At 38.9% G+C, this 26,143-nt stretch overlaps 1 protein-coding gene across 1 annotated transcript in view; it reads right to left on the bottom strand.

Moving 5' to 3' along the window:
• RXYLT1 (ribitol xylosyltransferase 1) overlaps positions 1-23,389 on the bottom strand; it is a 35,007-nt gene extending 11,618 nt beyond the window's left edge. Inside the window, exons 1-5 of the mRNA XM_004006502.6 lie at positions 23,133-23,389; positions 21,583-21,738; positions 15,748-15,850; positions 5,596-5,910; positions 2,606-2,776 (exon numbers count right to left, since the gene is read on the bottom strand). Of these exons, the coding sequence (XP_004006551.2) occupies positions 2,606-2,776; positions 5,596-5,910; positions 15,748-15,850; positions 21,583-21,738; positions 23,133-23,301 (914 nt within the window). The 5' untranslated portion in view covers positions 23,302-23,389. The remainder of the gene's footprint in view (positions 1-2,605; positions 2,777-5,595; positions 5,911-15,747; positions 15,851-21,582; positions 21,739-23,132) is intronic.
• Positions 23,390-26,143: the final 2,754 nt, after the last annotated feature.

Below are 26,143 nucleotides of genomic sequence, written 5' to 3' on the forward strand. Positions count from 1 at the left end.
GTTAATTTTGTATCTTGCAACTTTACAAAACTCACTGATGAGCTCTAGTAGTTTTCTGGTGGTGTCTTTAGGATTTTCCATGTATAGTATCACGTCATCTGAAAACAGTGCCAGTTTTCCTTCTTCCTTTCCAATCTGGATTCCATTTCTTTTTCTTCTCTGATTGCTGTGGCCAAGACTTCTGAAACTGTGCTGAATAAAAGTGGTGAGACTGGGCATCCTTGTCTTGCTACTGGTTTGTTGTATATGGCCTTTATTATGTTGAGGCAAGTTCCCTCTATGCCCACTTTCTAGATAGTTTTATAAATGAATGTTGAACTTTATCAAAAGTTTTTTCATGGGGAAACAGTGGAAACAGTGTCAGACTTTATTTTTTTGGGCTCCAAAATCACTGCAGATGGTGACTGCAGCCATGAAATTAAAAGACGCTTACTCCTTGGAAGAAAAGTTATGACCAACCTAGACAGTATATTCAAAAGCAGAGATATTACTTTGCTGACTAAGGTCTGTCCAGTCAAGGCAATGGTTTTTCCAGTAGTCATGTATGGATGTGAGAGTTGGACTGTGAAGAAGGCTGAGTGCCAAAGAATTGATGCTTTTGAACTGTGGTGTTGGAGAAGACTCTTGAGAGTCCCTTGGACTGCAAGGAGATCCAACCAGTCCATTCTGAAGGAGATCAGCCCTGGGATTTCTTTGGAAGGAATGATGCTGAAGCTGAAACTCCAGTACTTTGGCCACCTCATGCGAAGAGTTGACTCACTGGAAAAGACTCTGATGCTGGGAGGGATTGGGGGCAGGAGGAGAAGGGGACAACAGAGGATGAGATGGCTGGATGGCATCACTGACTCAATGGACATGAGTCTGAGTGAACTCCGGGAGTTGGTGATGGACAGGGAGGCTTGGCGTGCTGCGATTCATGGGGTCGCAAAGAGTCGGACACGACTGAGCGACTGAACTGATGGAGAAGATCATATGGTTTTTATTCTTCACTTTGCTAATGTGGTGTATCACATAGGGTAGAATGAGTTTGAAAGTGTTTTTCCCTCTGCAATTAAAAAAAAATAGTTTGAGGACAGATGTCAACTCCTCCTTAAATGTTTGGTAGAATTTACCTGTGAAGCCATCTGGTGCTGGACTTCTGTTTGTTGGAAGTGTTTAAATTACTGATTCAATTTAATTATTGGTAATCAGTTTGTTCACACTTTCTATTTCTTTCTGGTTCAGTTTTGGGAGAGTCTACCTTTCTAAGAATTTGTCCTTGTCTCCCAGGTTGTCCGCTGTATTGGCATATAGTTGTACATAGTAGTCTCTTATGATCCCTTGTATTTTTGCAATGTTGGCTGAAACTTTTTCTTTTCATTTCTGATTTTATTGATTTGGGTGCTCTTCATTTTTTTTTTTCTTTAAGAGTCTTGTTAAAGGTTTATACATTTGGGTTTACCTTTTCAAAGAACCACCTTTTTTTAAATCACTTTAAGTTGCTGATCTCTTACCTTCAAATGAATTTTAAAAACCCTGCATTTGTACTCTTCTCCCCTCACAACTACTGTTTTGATATCATATTTTACATCTAATTGTTTTGTATATCCCTTAAATGCTTATTATGGATATAGATGATTTTACTACTTTTGTCTTTTAACCTCCCTACTAACTTCATGTGTGGATGGTTTCCCACCTTTACTGTATGTTTGTCTTTACTTTTTCACTTTGTAAGTTTCTTCTTTCTTGCGGCCTTTTCTTTTTTCACCTAGAGAAGCTCCTTTAACATTTGTTTTAAGGCTGGTTTGGTGGTGCTATACTCTTTTGGCTTTTGCTTCTCAGTAAAACTTTTGATCACTCCATCAAATTTGAATGAGAACTTTACTGGGTAGAGTATTCTTGGTTGTAGTCAAGTCATGCTTTCTAGAACACAGTATCTGCTCCAATTAATGTATTTCTAGATGTAAAAGGACATTTTTTAAAAAAGGCATTACTTCTCTGATGACACTGCTTTACACATGAAACTTCATTTAAAAATAAAATAAATGATCTCCAAATTTCTTCCTTCAGTCCATGAACACCTGTTTCATGATTACCATGTAAAAGATGGAAGAAAGTTAACCCTATTAAATCCATCCATCCATCCATCCATTCCCCACTTGTCCTGGCCTACTTTATGCAAGGTCCTATGTTAGATCTCGGGGTTCAAAGAATGGCCTCTGTCCTCATGGTGATGCCAGGTTCCTGAAGCTGTGATGCATATGGCATGCCAGTCTTGGAACAATGAACTGGTTTGCTGAACATCTCAGAGATGAACCTAAGATTCTTATTGTCATCCACAATCTCCTGTGTTCAAGTCTGACTAACAAATATTATTGAGGAAACCTAACAATTGACATGTGCATATGACAGTTACCAGTGTTTGTCTTCAAGATGGACTATGGGAGATGCTCTCTATTTTTAATGTATACAACACTGTTTCATCACAGCTTTAATTATTAATGTATCTTCTGGAGAAAGGCTGGTATTAATGGAGTTAGAAATGTCTGTGGCAATCTGTAGTGTCACATAAAGCAACTCTCAGACTGGAAACATGATGGATGAATCAAGTAAACATAGCACTTACTGTTCTCTTGCTGAAACCCAGCAAAGCTTATCATTCCCATCCTGTTTCAAAATTTTCATTAGTGCTTGTCTGGATGAATTTTCATAAACAGTTCCTACAAAATTACACAAGTATGGCCTTTCATTATGTAGCATTGACCAATTCACCTCCACCACAGGAAAATTCCTGTATCTGTAAAAGTAAGTACACATGAGTTAATATATGACAAGAGGATTGGCAAAATTTCCATAATCTAACATCTTAGATAGCATGATGATGTAGAAAAGAGAGATTTAAAATAAGATTTTTTAAATCTCAAGTTATAATTTTCCATGCTTACTTTGGAAAAGTTCCTCAATCTACTGACTTAAAAAAAACAGTCTCACTTTGACATCCTTTACAAAGTTGCTACAGAAATTATGCACCTAAGTGCTTTGTTTTTTATATTCTTCAACTTCTATTACTGATCTGAAGTTATAAGACAGGAAGAACTTAAGACCTTCAAAGTATAAAGAATCTTCTACATTCATAATAATCATGATTTTAAAAAAAATTATTGGAGTATAGTTGCTTTACAATGTTTTGTTAGTTTCTGTTGTACAGCAAAGTGAACCAGCCATACGAATACATATATCCCCTCTTTTTAAGCTTTCCTTCCTATTTAGGTCACCACAGAGCACTGAGTAGAGTTCCCTGTGCTGCACATTAGGGTCTCATTAGTTATCTATTTTATACAGTGAATATGTGTCAATCCTAATCTTCCATCCATCCTACCCCTCCTTCCCCCTTCGTATCCATAAGTTACCCATATGTCTCTTCTCTACATCTGTGTCTCTATTTCTGCTTTGCAAGTAAGTTCATCTGTACTATGTTTCTAGGTTCCACATATAAGCAATATTATATGATATTTGTTTTTCTCTTTTTGACTTCACTCCATATGACAGTCTCTAGATCATTCACATCTCTGCAAATGGCACTATTTTGTTTCTTTTTATTGCTATAACAAAGAACTCCAATTCCAAAAGCTTTTCAAGTAGATTTTTAAAAAACCCAAAATCTTATATCCCACACAGGAGAGGCCTGCTGCAACTGGCTCATTCTTATGGGCATTTGGGAATAAGAGGCAACAAATTATGTACCTGAACTACAACCTTCACATTAGAGCAAAGCTTAATGTAACAGTTAGGTCTATAATGGTCTCCTCAATCTCAGCATTACTGCCCTTTGGGGTGGGATAATTCTTTGCTGTGGAGGCTGTCCTCTATACGGTAAGATATTGAGCAGCACCCCTGGCCTCTATCCACCAGATGCCAGTATCGCCTCCTCTCTCCACTTGTAACAGTCAAATGTATCTCCAGACATTGCCAAATGTCTCCTAGTGGGAGGGCAAAATTGCACCTGGTTGAGAACCACTGGTCTATAAGAAAGATATTTGTCCAACAGTACCAGAATTACAATAAGTTTCCCTCCTGTACCATATGAATAGGTGATGTAGTATACTATAAAGAAATAATTTTTTTGTTTCAAAACATTCTACTGAAAGGATAGATTTTTCAGAGCATCTTAAACCTGGCTATACCTAGCAAACCTTTTGTCTGCTTCTTCTCTGCCCTAAACCTGTTGTGTCAGAATCTGGACATGGAAGGCCAAAGAATATGTTTTGTTCCCTGGTGACATTTGTGTAGCCAACTGGGCAGCAGTCAAAGGTCACATCTTGTAACCCGTGATAAAATAATGGAAGATGAATATCTGATTCAAGTTCCACATTAGTTAGCTATTTCATAATTCATCCATTTGACATACATTTATTGAGTGCCTACTCTATGTATGTCCTGTTTTAGGCTCTACAGATAAAGTAGTGCAAAAAGGAGACAAAAATCTCTGCTATCAGGAAGTTTATGTACTAGTGGCAACTTGAAGTCAACTTATTGTTACTCAAAGGCCCTGTATTAACAGAATGATAAAAAATAAGTTTCCGATTTTAAAGGAAGGCCTCATATATATTACATATTATTTAACTAACCTTCCTTTTAATAGAAAGATAGATTGGTAGCTCAGTGGTAACGAATCTTCCTGCCAATGCAGGAGACATGGGTTCAATCCCTAATTTGGGAATATAGCCTGGCGAATGAAATGGAACCCATTCCAGTATTCTTGTCTGGGAAATCCCACAGACAGAGGAATCTGGTGGGCTACAGTAAATGGAGTCACAAAAAAGTCAGACACAATTTAGTGACTAAACAACAACAAGATAGACCCCAAAACCCCCAAATAATATATAAATTAATTTGGGGGAGAGGGTTTCCAAGGTGGGGAAGTGGTAAATAATTCGCCTGCCAATGCAGAAGGTTCTAGAGATGTGTGTTTGATCCCTGGATTAGGAAGATCCCTTGGAGTAGGAAATGGCAACCCACTCTAGTATTCTTGCCTGGAAAATTCCATGGACAGAGGAGCCTGGTGGGATACAGTACAGGGGGTTGCAAAGCATCAGACATGACTGAGCACATGCAAGAGGTCTGTGCAAACTCAACCAGTCTCAGTGTCAGATCTGAGTATATTATAATCCTCCCAAACCGAAGGGTCAGGGTGCTCTCAACGTGACACTTGATCTAAAGTAAGGATTTAAGAAAACTAAGTATCTATATAATAGTTATATAGATATAGATGAAGAGATTTTATAATTGTTTTTAGAAAGTCTGTCTCTCTGCCATCCACTGCTAAACATCTCTTTAAGGCACTACTGATCAATTTGAAAATTTACTATGCCTTGGGGTTCTAAAATACAAAAATGTAACTTATCTGGTCTCCTCATCAAAGTCTAAAATACTCAAAATATCAACTACTATTACCAAGGCATGAGGCCAAACCACATTTCTGCCCAAAGAAAAGGGTGCACATGGCCTCAAGGAGCTCAGAAGAACTACATTTATCACAAATCTAAAACACAATCTTCCTGGTACAGAGATTCAGGTCTTAGAGCCTGGAAACATGTAAAAATAATTTGTACTTACGTTGCTACTCCTAAAGGCCACTGGAAAATATCCATGTCATTAATCCAGGGGCTGTCATATATTATGAAAAGTCGTTCCACAGAGCCTCCATTTCTTTTGAGGAACTGGTTTATCCATTCATTATTACAATGTTCATTTCCTAGCAAAACAACAGCAAGATGCTGGAGTTTTTGAGTTTGCACTAAATTCTGTGCATAAAGTAACCACTGGGTGGCATAAAAGACCTTCGCCTTTTCTCTTCCATTTAGAACCAGGACCACATTGTTCACATCAACAGAGAAGTACCCTGGGACCACAGCCGGACCAGTGATGAAGCTGTTAAAAACAAAAGAAAAACAAGGGACAATCAAGAACAGAACAAAACTGTTTGGTACCACAAGTTCGATGTCATTTTATGTAAAATATACAATGAGACTTAACCCATATTCTTCCTAGAAAATTTCTATAATACCTTTTTTGAACACGTTTGGATGGTGGGACAGAGATGTAGATTAATGGCAAGTTTTGGTTGTAGACAGATTAATTATATGCAAATTTGAAAGTACCACAGGAAAAAAATTTATGCTTATATATCTAGTAAACGTGTAAATATAAAAATTTGAATGGGAAGATATATAACAAATTCACGACAGTGATTGACTCTAAGGAGGAAGGGAGAGGAAAGGACATGAGGAACAATAAGAAGAGAGCATTTAATGCCTTTATTGGAAATGTTTAATTCTTTTAAGAGGAAAGTTACATATCTGAAGCAAATAGGACAGAGAGCCAGAAGCTGCTAGTTCTGTGTGTGGGTGTGCTGTCGTGCCAACTCTGTGACCCCGTAGACTATAGCTCGCCAGGCTCCTCTGTCCATGGAATCTTCCAAGCAAGAATACTGGAGAGGGTTGCCACTTCCTTCTTCAGGGGATCTTTCCTATCCAGGGACTGAAAATGTATCTCTACTGTCTCCTGCACTGGATCCTTTACCACTGTGCCACCTGGTTCCAGGTAGTGGATAAATGGGAATCTATTGTATTACTCCCTATTCTATAAAGTATTTAAAAATATCATAAAAGGAGTAGATACATTTCATAACTCACATTTTCATATTATGTGCTGCTTTGAACAACCAGTACCACTGAAATATTTTAAATGAATATGTATTAAATATAAAAAAGTACCATTTAACCTATGGTAAAATTAGATGGTCCTGGATTCTTTGCAACCTGCTCAACCATTTTTTAATAATTTGCTAGAATCTTTAAATATTTAGTACAAATATGTTAAAATCTTGCTTTTATTGCTTATTATTGTTTGGGATAAAAAACTAACATTTATTAAATGCCTTTTTTATACACGGTACAAAGGCACTCTGCACAGGTTCTCCTTTAACCTCTACAACAACTCTGCAGAGGACATTAGGCCCCCATTTTGTATTTGGGAAATCAGGCTGAAGTTACACAGCCTGTGATGGCAGCATTGAGATTTGAATCAAGATCTAACTTGAGAGCTTGAGTTTTTCCCAAGACACTATGGTTAGCTCAGATTAGTAGATATTAGTCAAAACACAAAATATAAATATGTACTTTGTGTGTGTATGTACTGTGTGATTTTTATGACACTGTTCTACAGTGATGATAAGCTATGGGAACAAAACTGTGTTTCTTGAATTTGCCTTGGACAGGAAGACGCCAAACGATTCAGTGATCATTTAGTCATTTAGGAGAATCTGCAGAATCTGAGGGGCTAGAAAGCACTTTAGAGATGATGAGGATAGTTATGGTAAATTTAAAATAGTTATTATTGGTAGCACATGAACATTTTTGTCTCCTTTAAAGCTATGGGCTGGAGAAGGAAATGACAATCCACTCCAGTATTCTTGCCTGGAGAATTCCATGCACAGAGTAGCCTGGAGGGCTACAGACTATGGGGTTGCAAAGAGTTGGACACGACTTAGTGACTAAACCACCAAAGTTACAGGCAGGGGGACTTCCCTGGTGGTCCAGTGGTTAAGAATCCATCTTGCAACACAGGGGACCCAGGTCTGATCCCTGGTCAAGGAACTAAGATTCCCACAGGCAGCGGAGCAACTAAGTCAGCATGCCACAACTACCGAGCCCATGAGCCACAACTAGAGAGTCGACATGCCACAATGAAAGATCCCGAATGATGCAGTGAAGATCCCAAAATGAAGGGATAGGGAGGAATACTTCTAATTTTATTGATCCATGCAAATTAACCAAAGCCTGATTTGTTAAGGGCACATCTGACCCATTGTGGAGTCTCTATAGCTCCCTTTTTGAAGAAGGCACTCACATTCCAGCAATCAGGCATGTCACCCCTCACGTGCTGACCAACCGGTTTTCTGGACCTCAACGCAAAGGTGAAAGCCCTGGGGTCAAGTCTGCGGAGCCAAGGTATAGATCAGAAGTTCCCCAATTTTTTTGGTTCCCAGGACTTTCAGTGTTTTAGTAATTCTTTCATAGTATCTACCAAACCAAAAATAATGAGTAATGATTAATGAGCAATGTTTTTTAAGTTGTTAGATTCAAATAACTTGTTAAGTATTTCTGTCCAAGAGCTTAGAAGCCACTTAAAAAATAGCATGCATACACTGAAGAAAAACGTAATATTCCTATTTCAGTTCAGTTCAGTCACTCAGTCGTGTCTGACTCTTTGCTCTTAACTACCTACACATGCTTAATAATGGGATGTGTGTACCTATGTAGCACTACACAACTTCTCAAACCTTGGAATCAGAGAGGACACTGCCACAGTCACTGCTTATTCCACTTTGATTTCTGAGTGGTACCTGGATCTGATCACAGCATTCATGAGAAACTCAGCTCCACAAATGCGTAACATCTCTGAAGTGGATGCAGGGTGATCTAATGGTGAAATGTGAACTACCTCAAACTAGTAGTTTGCATGGTGTTTGACAGATGTGAAGTGTAACTGTCATTCCCACAAATATTAAAAATATTTTGTGGTGCCCCAGGGTACCTTAGTACATAATTTGGGAAACATGGACTTAGATAAAGAAACTTTAGGGGTAAAAAAATTTCCCTTACAATTCAGATAGTTGTGTGCATGTGTGTGTTGGGAGGTGTGCTAGTCAAACTGCAGTGAGATGAGAAGTCAGGGGACAGTAACAAGTTCAGTGGGGAGAAGTGCAACTCAAAATTCGTAAGAGTCAGAATGGCCAGCATTAAAAAGTCCACAAATTAACGAATGCTGAAGAGGGTATGGAGAAAAGGGAGCCTCTCTACACTGTTGGTGGGAATGTAAGTTGGTAGAGCCTGTATGGAAAGCAGTATGAAAGTTCCTCAAAAAACTAAAACTAGAGTTGAAAATAGAGTTGCCATATGATCTAGCAATCTCACTTATGAGCATATATTCAAATAAAACTGTAATTCAAAAAGATACAAGGACTCCTATGTCAACAGTAGCACTATTCACAGTAGCCAAGATGTAGAAGCAAGCTAAATGCTCACTGACAGATGAATGGATAAAGATGTGCTATATATACACAATGGAATACTACTCAGCCATAAAAAAGAATGAAACAATGCCATTTGCAGCAATATGGGTGGACCTAGACATTATCATACTAAGTGAACTAAGTCATAAAAAGACAAAAACCATATGATATCACTTACATGTGGAATCTAACATATGACGCAAGTGAACCTATCTATGAGACAGAATCACAGGCATAGAGAGCAGACCTGTGGTTGCCAAGGGGGACGGGGAGGAGGGAAGATGGACAGGAAGTCTGAGTTAGCAGATGTAAACCATTATATACAGAATGGATAAACAACAAGGCATTATAGTGAACATCCTGTGATAAACCCAAATGGAAAAAGAGTATGAAAAAGAATGTGTGTGTATATATGTCTGTGTGTGTGTTTAACGGAATCACTCTGCTATACTGAAATTAATACAACATTATAAATCAGCTATACTTAAATAAATTTACAAAAAAAGTAAGTGGGGACAGTAAGCTTAGACAACTCTTCTGCAAGTGTGGATGAGAAGGCAAGAAAGTAATAATAAGTGAAAGGTTGAAGATGAGGAGAGCAAGGAAGTAACCAATGGAGCAAGGTCTTACAGTATGTAGAAAGGATGCACAGATAGAGGAAGTTAATGTTGAGCTAGGGAATCACCTCACCATCTGAGAGCTAAGAAAAAGAGAAGGTTAGGTGAGGGATCACTTAGAGAGCATGTACATAAATGTTACAGGAGCTAGTTAGGGGAGACAGTTATGGATATTCTCGAAGAAATAGGCAGGGTTGTCTGCTGTGAAAGAGGGGGTTAGGCTGGTGCTGTGTAGTGGGCTAGAGAAGAGTGGAAAAATCTGCTTTTATTCTGCCGGTACTATCTATGTTGAATGCATACTAGCTATCTTGTCATGCAAGCTAGCAACCAGGCAACTGTCACATTTGATTCTTGCTCTCATCTAATAATCCTTAAATTCTGATAGTTTTGCCCCTCAGTTTCTCAAATTCCTGGCTCTGTCAGAATACCACTTTCCAGTTTCATCCCTTATTTATATCTCAGCAGGATACTTAGGAGCTTTCTAATGCAAAGTTGTGGTCTGCTTGATTTCAGTTGTCTCCTTCAAATCATTTTTCTACACAGCTACTAGAGACATCGACACCAAAAATGCATGACAATACCACACTATCTAGCTTAATCATCCTCAACTGCTTTTCACTGAACAAGAACAAAGTCCAAGGGCTTTAATGTGGCACGTACTAGGCCCACCATGATCTGGCCCTTGCCCTCCACTTCCAATATCAGCTACTCTCTCCCATCTTCATGTTCTGGGGGTTCTGAATGGCCTGAAATTTTGTGCACAAACCAAGCTGTGTATCATTTCTGATACTGCCTCTGCTGGGAATATAATCTCTCCTCTTGGTGCCTTTCTAAATTCTACTTATCTTTTAAGACTCAGCTCAGCTATCACCTCCTCTAGGAAGCCTTTCTTGATAGGTGCCATACCCCCAACTCTACTTACATTGACTTAGTGACCTTCCCTCTATATTTCCCTAACAACTAAGGAGTATACACGTCTTTATCATTATGCTCTGTATAAAGATTCAAAGTTATTAATGTATTTATCTCAGCTTCTAGTGTGTGAACTCCCTGAGGGAAAAGTATTTTATTCACTTTGAGATCTTCAGAACCTAGTATGAACCAACCAGCAGGCAACTCAGTAAACGTCGAATAAGTAAGCCATAATTCTCTTTAAGGGAGTTATTTTGCTCTACCGATTTATTTAAGTTCTCCTACTGCATTTAAAATATGAATCAAATTACAAAATTCAATTTAGTAATAAATTTCCAGCTATACTGTACGCCATATGTGGGCTTCTGCAGTGACTCAGCGCTAGAGAATCTACTTGCAATGTAGGAGTCGCAGGAGACGTGAGTTCAATCCCTGGGTTGGGAAGATCCCCTGCAGGAGGGTTTGGCAACCCACTCCAGTATTTTGCCTGAAGAAGCCCATGGACAGAGGAGCCTGGTGGGCTGCAGTCCATAGAGTCACAAAGAGTCAGACACGACTGAAACGACTGAGCATGCATGTGTGCGTGCATGCATGCTCAGGCACATGTATAAGATATTACAGTATATTTATTCCTGATGAAACATTGTGTTTTCATTTCCTAAAGTTATGAATCAGGCATCAGTCATAAATATCCATTAACTGAAAAATGACCATATTTATGGAGCTATACATGGAATTTTAAAACAGTGACTTCCTCTTCTAGAATTCCTAGCATATATTTAATGGTCAGAACTTCTGTTCTTCAATATTTGTACTTTTGCTGTTGCTGCTGCTGCTGCTAAGTTGCTTCAGTCGTGTCCAACTCTGTGCGACCCCATAGACGGCAGCCCACCAGGCTCTCCCGTCCCTGGGATTCTCCAGGCAAGAACACTGGAGTGGGTTGCCATTTCCTTCTCCAATGCATGAAAGTGAAAAGTGAAAGGGAAGTCGTTCAGTCATGTCTGACTATTAGCTAGGTTCAGTTAAAAACTTGCCTCCCAATAAGTACTTTCGATACTTAGATAGTCCAGAGAAATCTGAATATTGAATTCTAACCTGAACGTGAGCAAAACATATTTTTTAGAATCCAGTGTAAATACTGTTTCATTTTCCCTAAATTCAGTAAGTGCTACTGAAAAAAATGCTATATGCTACTATATTAAGTGAGTTACAGATAAGATTAATAATTTGCCAGCTAAGAGACTGGCAAATGCCTTGATCAATAATAAGTGCACAAACTAAACCATACACATAGTTCTCAGCCATTGATTCTACATCATTTTTTAAATTATTTTATATTATTCTTAGACTGATAGTTTTAAAAAATTCAGTTTTATAAAATAGGTATGCCGAACTCATGAATGGCCCTTACTTTTAAATAGCTGCTGCAGTTACCCCATTCTCATGGCCAGTATCACTGCCATGACTCCATGCCTTCCTAATTCAGTGTTTATGCTGAAACACTCCCACCCTCTTACTAGCCTGGCTGGAGAAGGGAGAATGGGCATTATGAAAAATTAACTATAGTATCTTTGGTTACCAGTGAAAAGTTTATTTGAGATCTGTATTGATCTATGATCCAGTATATGACTTAAATACAATATAACCATTAATATTATCTACAAATGCTTTCACTCATTGTAGTGAGTAGTGAGTTCATTAACTTCTTATCATAGTAATACCTGGAAATTCTAAAAATAAGATCAGACATATTTTATTCTGTCATGATATTTAAAGAACGTTCACCTTTTTCATAAGGATCAGATGCTCACTGAAAATACCATAATTGAATTTAGACAATAATGAATTAACCAACTTAGTATCTAACTTTTGTTTTATCAAATGGGTAGGCACTTATATATCTTATGATAATGCCTGCACAGGGACATTACAGAATTCTGAAGGCAGTCTTCTGGGAATAATGCAAATGCCACGATGAACAGAAGGTTCCTCCTAAGAAATTAAAAATAAGTTTCCCTATGAAACTAAACTATAAATGAACATATGATGGAGGTGAGTAGAGACAGGCAAAGTTTCTTCAAGAGATGAATGGGTTCCATGCTAGCTTGTAACATAAATGAACACATTAACATAAAAAATGTATCAATAAGGTGCTTGTTGGGAAATTATATGATGGAGAGATAATAGACAATGATGGAAACACAGAAAAAGGAGAACTGAAACATACAGAGATGGTGCAATACCTATTTAAGTAGAGTAAATATAATAAAACTAGTAACAAGACTTCTATAGTGATTACTACGTGCCTGATACTGGTCTAAGCACTGTATACCTATTATGCGTTTAATTTTCAAAAGAATACTGTAAAATAGAAACTATTATTTGCCTTATTTTAAACTTAAGGAAATCCAGAGAGGTTAAGAAATTTGCCTGAGGTCAGACAACCAATGAGAGGTAAAGCTGGAACTGGAACTCAGATATTCTGGCTCTGGAGTCTGTGCCCTAAATAACTCAGTCACACTGCTACCCTGTCCAGAGGTGACAGGACTTCACCAGGCTGAATCACAGGTTCAGTCTGCCCCACATGCGTTCAACTACTCACATCCTAAGCACAGACTATATATGGTATGGACTCAGTGGTGAACAAGGAGTCATTTCATTTCTTTCCTTCTGAAACATGAAGTGCTACATATAGCTATATCCCACATTTAATTCCATATTTAATCAAACAACTCCCAAATATTTAGGTATCACTTATAGCCTGCCTTTAAGGAAATAAGGAGCTGGTCAGGCCAATATAAGCACAGGGACTGTCTGATAGCTCTATTTCCATTCTGAATTATTTATCTGGTATCTTGGATTACATCATTTGGGCCAGAAATTGTTAATAATAAGCATTCAGGAGCCTGATTTACCCTGGAACACTGATGATATCCTTTCTATTTTCTGCCTCAGAACTGTTGTGAAATTAAAATTAAATAATATAAGTTCTTTGTAAATTTAACGGTTTATTTAAATAGAATGTATTTATGCTTATTTAAAGGACCTTGATAGTATTCAGAAACTCTTTCTGTATCTTCAAGATGAGCCACTACTTCCAACTCACTTTTGGGAAAGTAAAAAATGAATGTGTCAAAACATTTTAGTTAGTACCCATGAAGCCTGATTCAACTCAAAACTGCAATTTCATAGAAGTTTATTAATTTTGGAGAAATTATATTTGCTACTTTCCATGAGCCTAAACCTTTAGTAAGTTGTTTACAAAAATCAGCTATAACAGTGAACTTCCCTGAATACGCACTTCTCTTGAAATCTAAAAGGAAATAGCGTTGCTATTTAATCATAATATAAAATCTCAGGTAAGTATTTCAGAAGGAAACAGGAAATGAGTTTTTCTTTTTGGAGTTAAGGCTATTTGCTCAAAATCTTTGCTATCAATATAATAACACTGTGTGTTAACTTCTCAATAAATTTTAAATAATTCCTTTGGAAATTCTATATGTTGTAGGGAGATCTGCTGCTGCTGCTGCTGCTAAGTTGCTTCAGTCGTGTCTGACTCTGTGCGACCCCATAGATGGCAGCCTACTAGGCTCCCCCATCTCTGGGATTCTCCAGGCAAGAACACTGGAGTGGGTTGCCATTTCCTTCGCCAATGCATGAAAATGAAAAGTGAAAGTGAAATCGCTCAGTCGTGCCCAACTATCAGCGACCCCATGGACTGCAGCCCACCAGGCTCCTCCATACATGGGATTTTCCAGGCAAGAGTACTGGAGTGGGGCGCCAGTGCCTTCTCCGCTAGGTAGATCTACTAGACTAATACTCATAACATATGCTTACATTTGAAACAGCAAAACGTTAGATTTATATGCAAAACACACATCTACTTTCAGACACCTGAATCCAACTATTTTAAGCTTAGAATTATGTATAAGCTCTTCAGTGGGATTACATCTATAATCCCATCGATAAGCCTGGAGATAAAAGGAAAAATAATCATTACCAATGATGATTTAAAAGTCTGTTTGCTTTTCAAGAATGATTTCTTTGAAAAGATACATGCAATGAAATTGGTTTCTAAGTGAGTATACAGTAAATAAAGAATTAAAAGAGCAGTGAAAATTCAAATGAAACATATTCAGTTCAGTTTAGTTACTCAGTCGTGTCTGACTATTTGCGACCCCATGAATTGCAGCACGCCAGGCCTCCCTGTCCATCACCAACTCCCGGAGTCCATCCAAACCCATGTCTATCAAGTCAGTGATGCCATCCAACCATCTCATCTTCTGTCGTCCCCTTCTCCTCCTGACCTCAATCTTTCCCAGCATCATATTAACCATAGCCTTTCCTCTTAATCTCTTGGGAAATAAATAGAACCCTAATGGAAGCCATAATCATTAGTTCACAGTTTTTCCCCCTGAATAATATAACTGTTAAATGAAATAAGCATTTAAAATAATTATTTTTGGTTATTTCAATTAGAAAGCAAAATTTAACAGAAAACAGTATTACTTCATTGCCATAATTTTTCTAAATAAAATTGTCTTAATGCTCTTTAAAAACCTTCAGAAATATGCAATCACAGTTATAAAAACAAGAATGCAAAAAAAAATCTTCATAATACATTGGTTATAATCTAAAAAAATATTTCTGAATATTGCAGTAAAATGGTAATCTATACTATCAAATCATGATAGAACTCATATATGAAATGTTTTAATGGATAAAAATTTCAGAACTAATAGCAGTAGCTTTAGCTACCATGTGAATATTATGTGAAAAATATGTGACTCTATTACATGAAAGAGAAAAATAAAAACACTTTGTTTATGTATCATTCCCCCAAGATAGAATGTTAAATATTTATTAATAACCAAATGTTACAAAATTTAGAGCATGAACTTTTCCATATAATCAGAAATGTTTTGATTAAAATAAAACATATATAGAATTCCAAAAAAAAGCAGAATTTTGTTACATCCAATTTTATAAGAAAATGTTTAAGGTAAGCTATAACTACAAATATATATTCATGAGATTCTCCATTCTTCGCAAGTTAAAGTGGAAATATTTTCTATGAATATATTTTCCTCTGAGTTTTCTTTTGGTATTGATATAAAACATTGTACAGCACCATATCAAAGATCAGTATTGCACAGTTAATACCTGTAATGTGTTCTTCCAACAATTGAATTTCCTTCTCTCCACTGAGCAGTCACATCAGTGGGTTCAAGTAAACCTTCGAAAATATGCTCCCAGAGATACAAACCTGATAATTAAAAAAACAAAAAATGAAAGCATTTACCATCTGGTTTACTCTATTGTGTGAGATGACTTTATGTTCTGCTCTTTCACATTATTTGGATAAGAAATCAGATTCTATTCCTCTTTGGGCTCAAAATCATCAATATGGCAGCTAATGTACAAGAGACTAACTCAGATGTTGTCAGTGTAAAATGTGGCAAAATGTGGGATATATTAAAGATAATAAACTCTCTGATTCTAAATTTGAGAAATCCATAAGTATCACTGGACTACCTGTCTTACCCTGAAATGTGTTATATTACAGTGTGTAAATTACCTTAGATTAGAACTGTTTCTGTACTATAACAAGCTGGGGATGGATTTACCATCTTATGCCAAATAGAACCAGAGGTCTCATGTATGCATATACATTCAATATATCAAGGAGATATTACCTCCTTCCCAACTGAGCACACATCCTTCACTACATGACACCGTCTGCAGACAACTGCCACTGCATCCTATCTCTTTAGGCCAGCCCCTGTGTTTTATCAGGATTTCACCTATATGAAAGCTCTGAGAGTAGAGGAGAGCAGTGTCACACAATAAGGTATTCTGGAGACAATGAGGTAATTGGGGAGCCCGGTTACCTAAATGTAACTAAAAAGTTACCTTGGAAGATGTGTTTTGGTACATTCTTACCACACTCTGGTAAAGACATGCACAAAAAACCCATGTTAAAAGACTAGGCTAATCAGATAAAACTTTCCAAATAGGTAGGTTGAGTAATGCTTTCTCCCAACTCAAGATGGCCAAAGATGAAATCTCTAGGACCTGTAAATACATTACCTTTAGAAAGCAAAAGAGGCTTTCTAAATGTGATTAAGATAAGGATGCTAAAGTATAGAGATTATGCTGGATTATCTACCTGTTGATGTTGTTCAGCGCTGATTATCTGGGTGTGGTTGCTGTTGTTCAATCCTTAAGTCATGTCCGACTCTTTGTGACCCCATGGACTGCAGCATGCCAGGCTTCCCTGTCCTTCACTATCTCCCAGAGTCTGCTCAAACTCATGTCCGTTGAGTCGATGATGCCATCCTATCATCTTATCCTCTGTCGCCCCCGTTTCTTCCTGCCCTCAATCTTTCCCAGCATCAGGGTCTGTTCCAATGAGTTGGTTCTTCACATCAGGTGGCCAAAGTACTGGAGTTTCAGCTTCAGCATCAGTCCTTCCAAAGAGTATTCAGGGTTGATTTCCTTTAAGATTGACTGATTTGATCTCCTTGCTGTGCAAGGGACTCTCAAGATCTTCTCTAGCATCACAGTTCAAAAGCATCAATTCTTTGGCGCTTAGCTTTTAATACATTCTCTAGGCCCGTCACTTCACAGCAAATAGTTGGGGAAACAATGGAAACCACAAGAGATTTTATTTTGGGGGGCTCCCAAATCACTGCAGATGGTGACTGCAGCCATGAAATTAAAAGACACTTGCTCCTTGGAAGAAAAGCTATGACCAACCTAGACAGTATATTAAAAAGTGGAGACATTACTTTGCTAACAAAAGTTCGTCTAGTCAAAGCTATGGTTTTCCCAGTAGTCATGTATGGATGTGAGAGTTGGACTACAAAGAAAGCTGAGCACTGAAGAAGTGATGCTTTTGAAGTGTGGTGTTGGAGAAGACTCTTGAGAGTCCCTTTCACTGCAAGGAGATCCAACCAGTCCATCCCAAAGGAAATCAGTCCTGAATATTCATTGAAGGACTGATGCTGAAGCTGAAACTCTAATACTTTGGTCACCCGATGAGAAGAACTGACTCATTAGAAAAGATCCTGATGCTGGGAAAGATTGAAGGCAGGAGGAGAAGGGGACAACAGAGGATGAGATGGTTGGATGGCATCACCGACTCAATGGACATGAGTTTGAGCAAGCTCTGGGAGTTGGTGATGGACAGGGAAGCTTGGCATGCTACAGTCCATGGGGTTGCAAACTGAGTGACTGAACTGAACTGAACTGAGGTTTGTCATAGCTTTTCTTCTAATGAGCAAGCATCTTTTAATTTTGTGGCTGTGGTCACTGTTCATAGTGATTTTGGAGTCCAAGAAAATAAAATTTGTCACTGTTTTCACTTTTTCTCCATCTATTTTCCATGAAGTGATGGGACCAGATGCCGTGATCTTAGTTTTCTGAATGTTAAGTTTTAAGTCAGCTTTTTCACTCTCCTCTTTCACCTTCATCAAGAGACTCCTTAGTTCTTTGCTTTCTGCCATTAGAGTGGTATCATCTGCATATCTGAGGTTCTTGATATTTCTCCGGGCAATCTTGATTCCACTTGTGATTCAGCCAGCCCGGCATTTCACATGATGTATTCTACATATAAGCTGAATAAGCAAGGTGACAATATACAGCCTTGATATACTCCTTTCCCAATTTTGAACCAGTCTGTTGTTCTGGGTGGGTCCTATATAATCACAAGGGTCCTCAGGAGAGGGAGCCAGGAGTGTCAAAATGAGGGAAAGAGGTTTGAGGAAGAAGAAGTCAGGATGAGGTGAGGCTATGGGTCAAGGAATGAAGGCAGTTACTAGAAGGCAGTAAGAAGCAAGGAAACAGATGCTCCTCTAGAGCATCCAAATGGAATACAGCCTGAGGACACACTTTAGATTTCTGCCTTCAGAAATGTAATATAATAAATTTATGGTGACCAAAGTTAATGATGCTATATTTGCATATTTGAAAGTTGCTAAGAGGGTAGATCATAAAGTTCACATTACAAGAAAAAAGTTTTAACTATGTGAGGTGATGGATGTTCACTAGACTTACTGTATTGATCCTTTTACAATATACACCTATATTAAATCATTATGTAGTATACTTGAAACTTATAAGTCAATTATAGATTAAAAAATATATGTTGTTTTTATATACAATGGAATGTTGCTCAGTCATGGTAGTGGTTGGTGGTTTAGTTGCTAAGTTGTGTCCAACTCTTAGCACCATGGACTGTAGCCTGCCAGGCTTCTCTATCCATGGGATTTCCCAGGCAAGTATACCAGAGTGGGCTGCCATTTCCTTCTCCAGGGGATCTTCCCACCCAGGGGCAGAACCCAGGACTCCTGCATTGTAGGCAGTCTCCTGCACTGCAGGTGGTCTCCTGACTTGTGGACACAGTAGGGGAAGGAGAGTGGGGTGAATTGAGAGAGTTGCACTGAAACATATACATTACAATGTGTAAAATAAATAGCTAGTGTGAAGTTACTATATAACACAGGGAGCTCAGGCTGGTGCTCTGTGATGACCTAAAGGGGTGGGATGGAGGGTGGGGTGGGAGAGAGGTTCAAGAGAGAGGGGTATATGTATACTTATGGCTGGTTCACACTGTTGTATACCAGAAATCAATACAACATTGTAAAGCAATTATCTTCCAATTAAAAATAATTAAATTTAAATAAAAAATGTTTTAAGCCACTAACTTTTTGGTAATTGGTTATAGCAGCTAAAGGAAACTACATATTACGAGGCTATAGAAATGGGGTGCTGCTGTAACAAATACTTAAAAATCTGGAAGTGGCTTTGCAATTGGGTAATGGGGAAAGGTTGAAAAAATTTTGAGAACAATGATTAAAAAACATTTAGATTAGAATGACTTAAACAGACTGTAGGTACAAATATGGATGCTAGTGACTCAGCTGGCGACAACTCAGGAGAAAGTTAGGAGAACAGTAGGAAAAAACTTGTATCATTTTCGAGAATATAAAAATCATCATAAACTGATTGTTGGAAGAAACAGGCACATTAAAAGTGCTGTTGGTGAGGGCTCAGAAGGAAATGAGGAACATGCTATTAGAGATTGGAGTAAAGAAGATCCTTGTTATAAACAATAGACAGTTTAGCTGAATTGTTTCCTGCACTTATGTGCAAAGCAGAACTTGTAAATGATTACACTGGATAGTTAGTTGAAATTTCTAAGTAAAGTGTTGTAGCTGTGGCCTCATTTCTTCTCACTGATTACAATAAGATATGAGTTGAAAAGAGAGACTTAGAAAAAAATTAAGCAAAAAGTAATCATGACTTGATGATTTTGGAAATTCTCAAGCCTCTTCAGATTGCAAAAGAGAGGAAAAATTAGGGGATTCACTGTCAAGAAAGCATGCTAGCATTCCTGAAAATGGAAGGCTAAAGATGTAGCTGACATCCTTTTGCTAATGTCTGGTCAGAATATTCAATCACATAGAGGGTTGTTTTTTTTTTAATATTAGGTATTGATTTGTGGATTTCCTTAGCGATTATCAGCAGAAGCTAGAAACAGAGATAGGGTTATCCAGGAAACACCGATGGTGGAACTCTTGTCTAATAAAGTGAATCTTTATGACATACATATGGGAGACTGACATGGTTCTTGAGAACGTTATATTAATAGAAACACTGCCAACTTGGACTAAAAGGGACAGAGAGAGAGTTGAAATGAAACAAGCTTATTGGATTCCCCAAATCCTAACAGCAGGAAACACGCTGATAAAGCTACTGAGCTGCAAACACATGCTAACCTTCCTGAAAATGGAAGGATGACTTCCCAAGCATGGAGCTGAAAAATCCAGAAAGAACATTTGAGCCATAGATTACTCACTCCCAGGGCTTGAAACCTAATGGAGTTTGCGTGGTTGGATATCAAACCTGCTTAAACCTGTGACTCCATTCTTCTTCCATTTTCTCCCTTTTGAATGGGAATTTCTGTAACTGGTATCCTATGACTGCGCCTGGGGAATAGGCTGATGAATGCAATGCTTGATAAAGCTCATCTGACCACTTTGTGCCTATTAAATTGAAATCAGAAAAGTCTAGAAACATGGAAAATGTTAAGAAGTATATTTAATTAAAAACTAGAATGAGGAAGTGGAAATTTAAAGAAAAATTAATATGACAGATTCTAATAGAGAAAAAAATTGCTAGAACTTGATGATTAGAGGTCTGGGTACTTGAACTTTAGAGATCAGTAATTTTCAAGGGTGTATATATGTATGCAAATATTTATGAATTTATGAAACATTATGGGTCAGGCACTACTATTCTGTTTACTTTCCTTTCACCTGGTACCTTTTATCCATATCCCTTACTGTACATATATTTAACTCATGTTTAATAGCCAAAAAACTCACTTCTAATTGACTAAGTTCTTTCTGACTCTTTTGTCATTGAGGGTCCCATTCTCTAATTAAGCATATCGTATAATTTGGAACACTATACTCTCATGATACTCAGAGCAAAAGTGTTTTGGTGGGCAACCAAGTTTAATCAACTACATATTATATCCCCTTCCGAGGCATTCATGATGAACACTGGCATATTAAAACATCTGACAAAGTTTCTGCAACAAAGAACCTTGTTTAGCTTTTTTCAGTTCAGTGTTTCCTAAACTTGTTTGGCCATTAAGGTCAGAGGCCACATCTTACACTTGTGTATATAGTGTCTAATAAACACATAGTTCTATGAAAATTCAGTTGACATAGGCATTTAATATAATGATGTTCACACAACCAACTCTTTGTGTCTACAAATAAAGCTGTGCTCTGTTAAAGACAGGGGCACATGCGTATGTTTGTGTGTGTTTACACAGATGTTGTCTAATAAAAATAGAAATGGAATATCAAAAAAAGTGAAAAAATGTATCATGGTATCTTAACAAATGATGAAATAGACTTTAAATGTATTAATAGTGCTTTTATACGATGCTTTTACATATCTTAGCTTTAAACATTAACTTACCAATGGCAGCTTTGCCCCAGATTTGTACCTGGAAGTGTTTTTTCTCTTTTGTGGACTTATTTACTATCTGAAGGCTAGTTTTAAGTCTGTGTTGTTGTTCATTTTTTTCATCTTCTTCCCAAGGATTCCATTCTTCACTTCTCAAAGTAGATTGTTCTGTGTTATAAAAAGAGTAACAAGTGTCATCAATAAGGCAGAGCATCAGTTATAGATAAATCCAAGCCATTTACATTAGATGTTGTTGTTAGTTGCTAAGTAGTGTATGACTCTTTTGCAACCCCATGCAACCCCATGGACTATAGCCTGCCAGCCTTCTCTGTCCATGGATTTTCCAGGTGAGAATACTGTAGTGTCTGCTACTTTTTTTTTTTTCCCAGGGGATCTTTCCTATCCAGGGATCCAACCCACATCTCCTGCATTGGCAGGTGGATTCTTCACCACTCAGCTACCTGGAAAGTCAGGGAGTTTTACCTGCATCCTAACTTCAATTTTTCAGAGATTAAACAAGAGAATTTGAACAAGTTAAACACACAATAAAAATTTTAAAAAGGAAAGCAGAACTTAATTTTGATTGAACCATTACCCCAAAAGAACTTGAAATAAAATGTTAATAAAATGTTAGGCTCCCCAAAAAAGCCTTCTAAAATAACTGGGTACAGTAATATGTATTATTACAAGCCTAACTTTTACCAATTCTATATAGACTGTATATGTTACTTAAACTATACATAAAACTTGCTTCAACATTAAAAGTGTCCAACAGTTTCAGATACTATTGTGCAAGATTCTGAAAGAAGGTAGAAATAAGCCTGAGTCCGATCCTGACATAGGTCAACAAAATACAAAGGGATCAAAACTTGGAGATAAAGCACGCTAGTCTTCTGAAGTCTCCGCAGGATTAGAGAAGGCTCTTTGCTTCAGTAGGCTTCTCTGGTGGCTCAGACGGTAAAGAGTCTGCCTACAATGTGGGAGATCAGGGTTCGATCCCTGGGTTGGGAAGATTCTCTGGAAAAGGAAATGGCAACGCTCTCCAGGGTCAGGTAGATCCTCTGGAGAAGAAAATGGCAACCCACTCCAGTACTCTTGCCTGGAAAATCCCATGGACGGAGGGGAGGAGAGTGATGGGCTACAGTCCATGGGGTCACAAAGAGTTGGACACGATTGAGCGACTTCACTTTTCACTTTCTTTTGTTTCAATATGGGTATAGATGTCTTTAGGCCAGCGGCATTCCAGAGAATCTGGCATTTTGTGACAACGTCTTGGATATTCAAGATGTGTTTTTAAAAGTGTGTGCACCTGTTAGCCCCAGGGGTGGGGAGTGGCGACAGCATGTGAGATTTGGGCGAGGACCTAAGCATTCCTATATCCTCCAATCCCGAGGCCTGGGGTGCTACCGAGAGCTGGAATCGGAGAAGCGCGCCACGGAGCCATCCTGGACCCGAGAGCGGGATTGGTGGCAGCGTGGCTCAGCTCTCCCGGCCCCTACCATCCCTCAGCCCCGCGCCCCGGCGCGCAGCCCGAGAAGAGAGGCCCCAGCCCGGTGTCCTACCTCGGCCGCGCCTCTCCCGCACCGGGACAACCCCCTTCCTGAGGCCCCGCAAAGGCGCGTCCTGCGTCCGGCGGCGGCGCCCGAAGAAGACGTGGTAGGCGGCGTAGAGGGAAAAGAGGCAGTACACGGCGATGAGAATCGAGCAGAGACGCTTCCGCGTCAGCCGCATCCCACTTAGGCTTCCGCTCAGGCCACCACCAACATGGAGATGGGCCGGGGACTAGACTGCCGTTCTGCGCCGCGGTCCTGTTGGCTTTGGGAGCAGGCCCAGGCACGGCGGGAGGGAGTCACCAGAAACGGGCCCGCCCACAGCTCATCTGCCCCGCCCATCGCCCAGCTCAGGCCCCGCCCTAGGCCCCGCCCAACCTCTGTGGCTTCTCTGTCCCGCCCTGTCATAGGCTCCGCCCCCTCGGGGAGTGCTGGAATCCTCCCTGCCGTGGATCCTGGAACTGGGCTCTGGAAGATCTCACCTTCTCTCGCGCTGCTCCCTGACCTCTGCAGGGTATCCAGGGCCCTTTTCAATCCTGCTCACCTTCCGATGTACATAAAGACTTCACCTTATTTGACTGCAAAGAAAAAAAACAAAACAGCACCTTGGTTCCTGAAGGCCAGATGAAGGCATGAACTATGAAAATTTCTGTTCACCATGTGATCCCCAGACCCAGCCTGCTGTATTGAAAAACGAATGAACATAAATTTCCATTAAAAAAATTAAGTGGTGGTAATGGTAACCCACTCCAGTACTCTTGCCTGGAGAATCCCAGGGACAGAGGAGCCTAGTGGGCTGCTGTCTACGGGGTCGCACAGAGTTGGACACGACTGAAGTGACTTAGCAGCAGCAGCAGCAGCAGCAGCAGCAGCAGCAGCAGCAGCAGCAGCAGCAGCAGCAGCGGCAGTGGCACAACATTGTGAATGTGATTCCTACTCAATCATACATTAAGAAATGTTTGAAAGTGAAAGTGCAAGTCCCTCAGTCGTGTCTGACTCTTTGCAACCCATGGACTCATGGAATTCTCCAGGCTAGAATTCTGGAGTGGGTAGTCTTTCCCTTCTCCAGGGGATCTTACCAACCCAGGAATCGAACCCAGGTCTCCTGCATTGCAGGCGGATTCTTTACTGTCTGAGCCACCAGGGAAGCCCACTTCCTATTATTTATATCTTGCCACAATAAAAATATGAAAAAATTAGGTTTAATTGCTATGATGTGACTTGAATGCACACAGGCATGTGGGATTTTCAAGCTAAAATTGGGAAAGTCCAGGGAAACCAAGGACGAATTGGTCGCGGTACCACCAACTCTGAACTATTATGTCAGAAATTCTGCCCAATCCCTAAAACAAAAGTTCTCTGCTTTGCAAGAGCTATCTGAAGCCATTTGTACTCAGACTCCCATATCCTATGAACATCACCTTCTATTCTCCTTCTAAGGCTATTAAGCCTTTATCAAAGTTTGCTATCCTTTATTGTGGTAGATGTACTAAACTTTGTCTTTCTTAATCATCAGATTATTCTGGTGATCTCTTGGAAATATGGCAGTTGCTTTACATGCAATTTGTTTGGCCCATCTTTTCTGTGGGAAAAACAATGATTTAAAGATAGGAAGAATTTATTTTATAATTAAGTAAAACATCCAGTGTAAAATATACTAATGGTTTTCCTATTCAGAACGGTATGAAAGATATAGCTAATATGGAGTTGAACTTTTGTTGAGTAGAGAGGAATACCAGGCAAATGGAAGTGTTGTTTTACTTCAAACTACCAATGACTATACAATTTGATTATGTTTTTGTTATGTATTTAGTTTACAAATGAAGGAAGCTTTTAATTGATCTAAGTATAGCAGTATTCATTTTCTTTTCTCTTTGTTTTTTAATAGTTGAGCTGTAGCTGAGGACTAGTTTTTGTGAATTGCTGTAATTCCTCAGGTTGGGATTGGTAGATGGAGAAAGAGGGAGAGGGAAAGAGAAAGAAAGAGAAGTGGTAGAGAGAGAAGAGAAAAGGTAAAAATCTTCTGAGATTGGAAGCTCCAGATATAGGGATCCAGACTGGGGAAGAAAAAATATGGGAGGGAGGGTATACATAAAGGAACATGAGACGAACCAAACTAAAGAAAGTGTAAAAACTATTTGATGAAATTTTCTTTTCTGTTTGCAAAAGGAAGAGCCATTAATCCACAAAATAATAGTAAATTACCTCTATGGCCCTAATACCTTCTACTAACTACCCGAGAAATAGTACATGTTCATTTTTAGAAGGTCACAAAACAAATTTCTTGTGATACCTGGCCAGAATTCTCTAAGTTTATCAAGATTTCAGGAATACTCAGTTCAGTTCAGTTCGGTCACTTAGTCGTGTTTGACTCTTTGCGACCCCATGAATGGCAGCACACCAGGCTTTCCTGTCCATCACCAACTCCTGGAGTTTACTCAAATTCATGTCCATCAAGTTGGTGATGCCATCCAACTGTCTCATCCTCTGTCTCCTTCTCCTCCTGCCTTCAATCTTTCCCAGCATCAGGGTCTTTTCAAATGAGTCAGTTCTTTGTATCAGGAGGCCAGTGTATTAGAGTTTCAGCCTCAGCATCAGTCCTTCCAATGAAATTTCAGGACTGATTTCCTTTAGGATGGACTGGTTCGATCTCCTTGCAGTGAAAGGGACTCTCAAGAGTCTTCTCCAACACCACAGTTCCAAATCATTGATTCTTCGGCACTCAGCTTTCTTTATAATCCAACTCTCACATCCATACATGACTGCTAGAAAAACCATAGCTTTCACTAGACGGACCTTTGTTGGCAAAGTAATGACTCTGCTTTTTAATATGCTGTCTAGGTTGGTCATAACTTTTCTTCCAAGGAGCAAGCATCTTTTAATTTCATGGCTGCATTCACCATCTGTGGTGATTTTGGAGCCCCCCAAAATAAAGTCTGTCACTGTTTCCATTGTTTCCCCATCTATTTGCCATGAAGTGGTGGGACCAGATGCCATGATCTTAGTTTTCTGAATGTTGAGTT

Source organism: Ovis aries, chromosome 3 (assembly GCF_016772045.2).
Source record: "Ovis aries strain OAR_USU_Benz2616 breed Rambouillet chromosome 3, ARS-UI_Ramb_v3.0, whole genome shotgun sequence".
Lineage (NCBI taxonomy): Eukaryota > Metazoa > Chordata > Mammalia > Artiodactyla > Bovidae > Ovis > Ovis aries.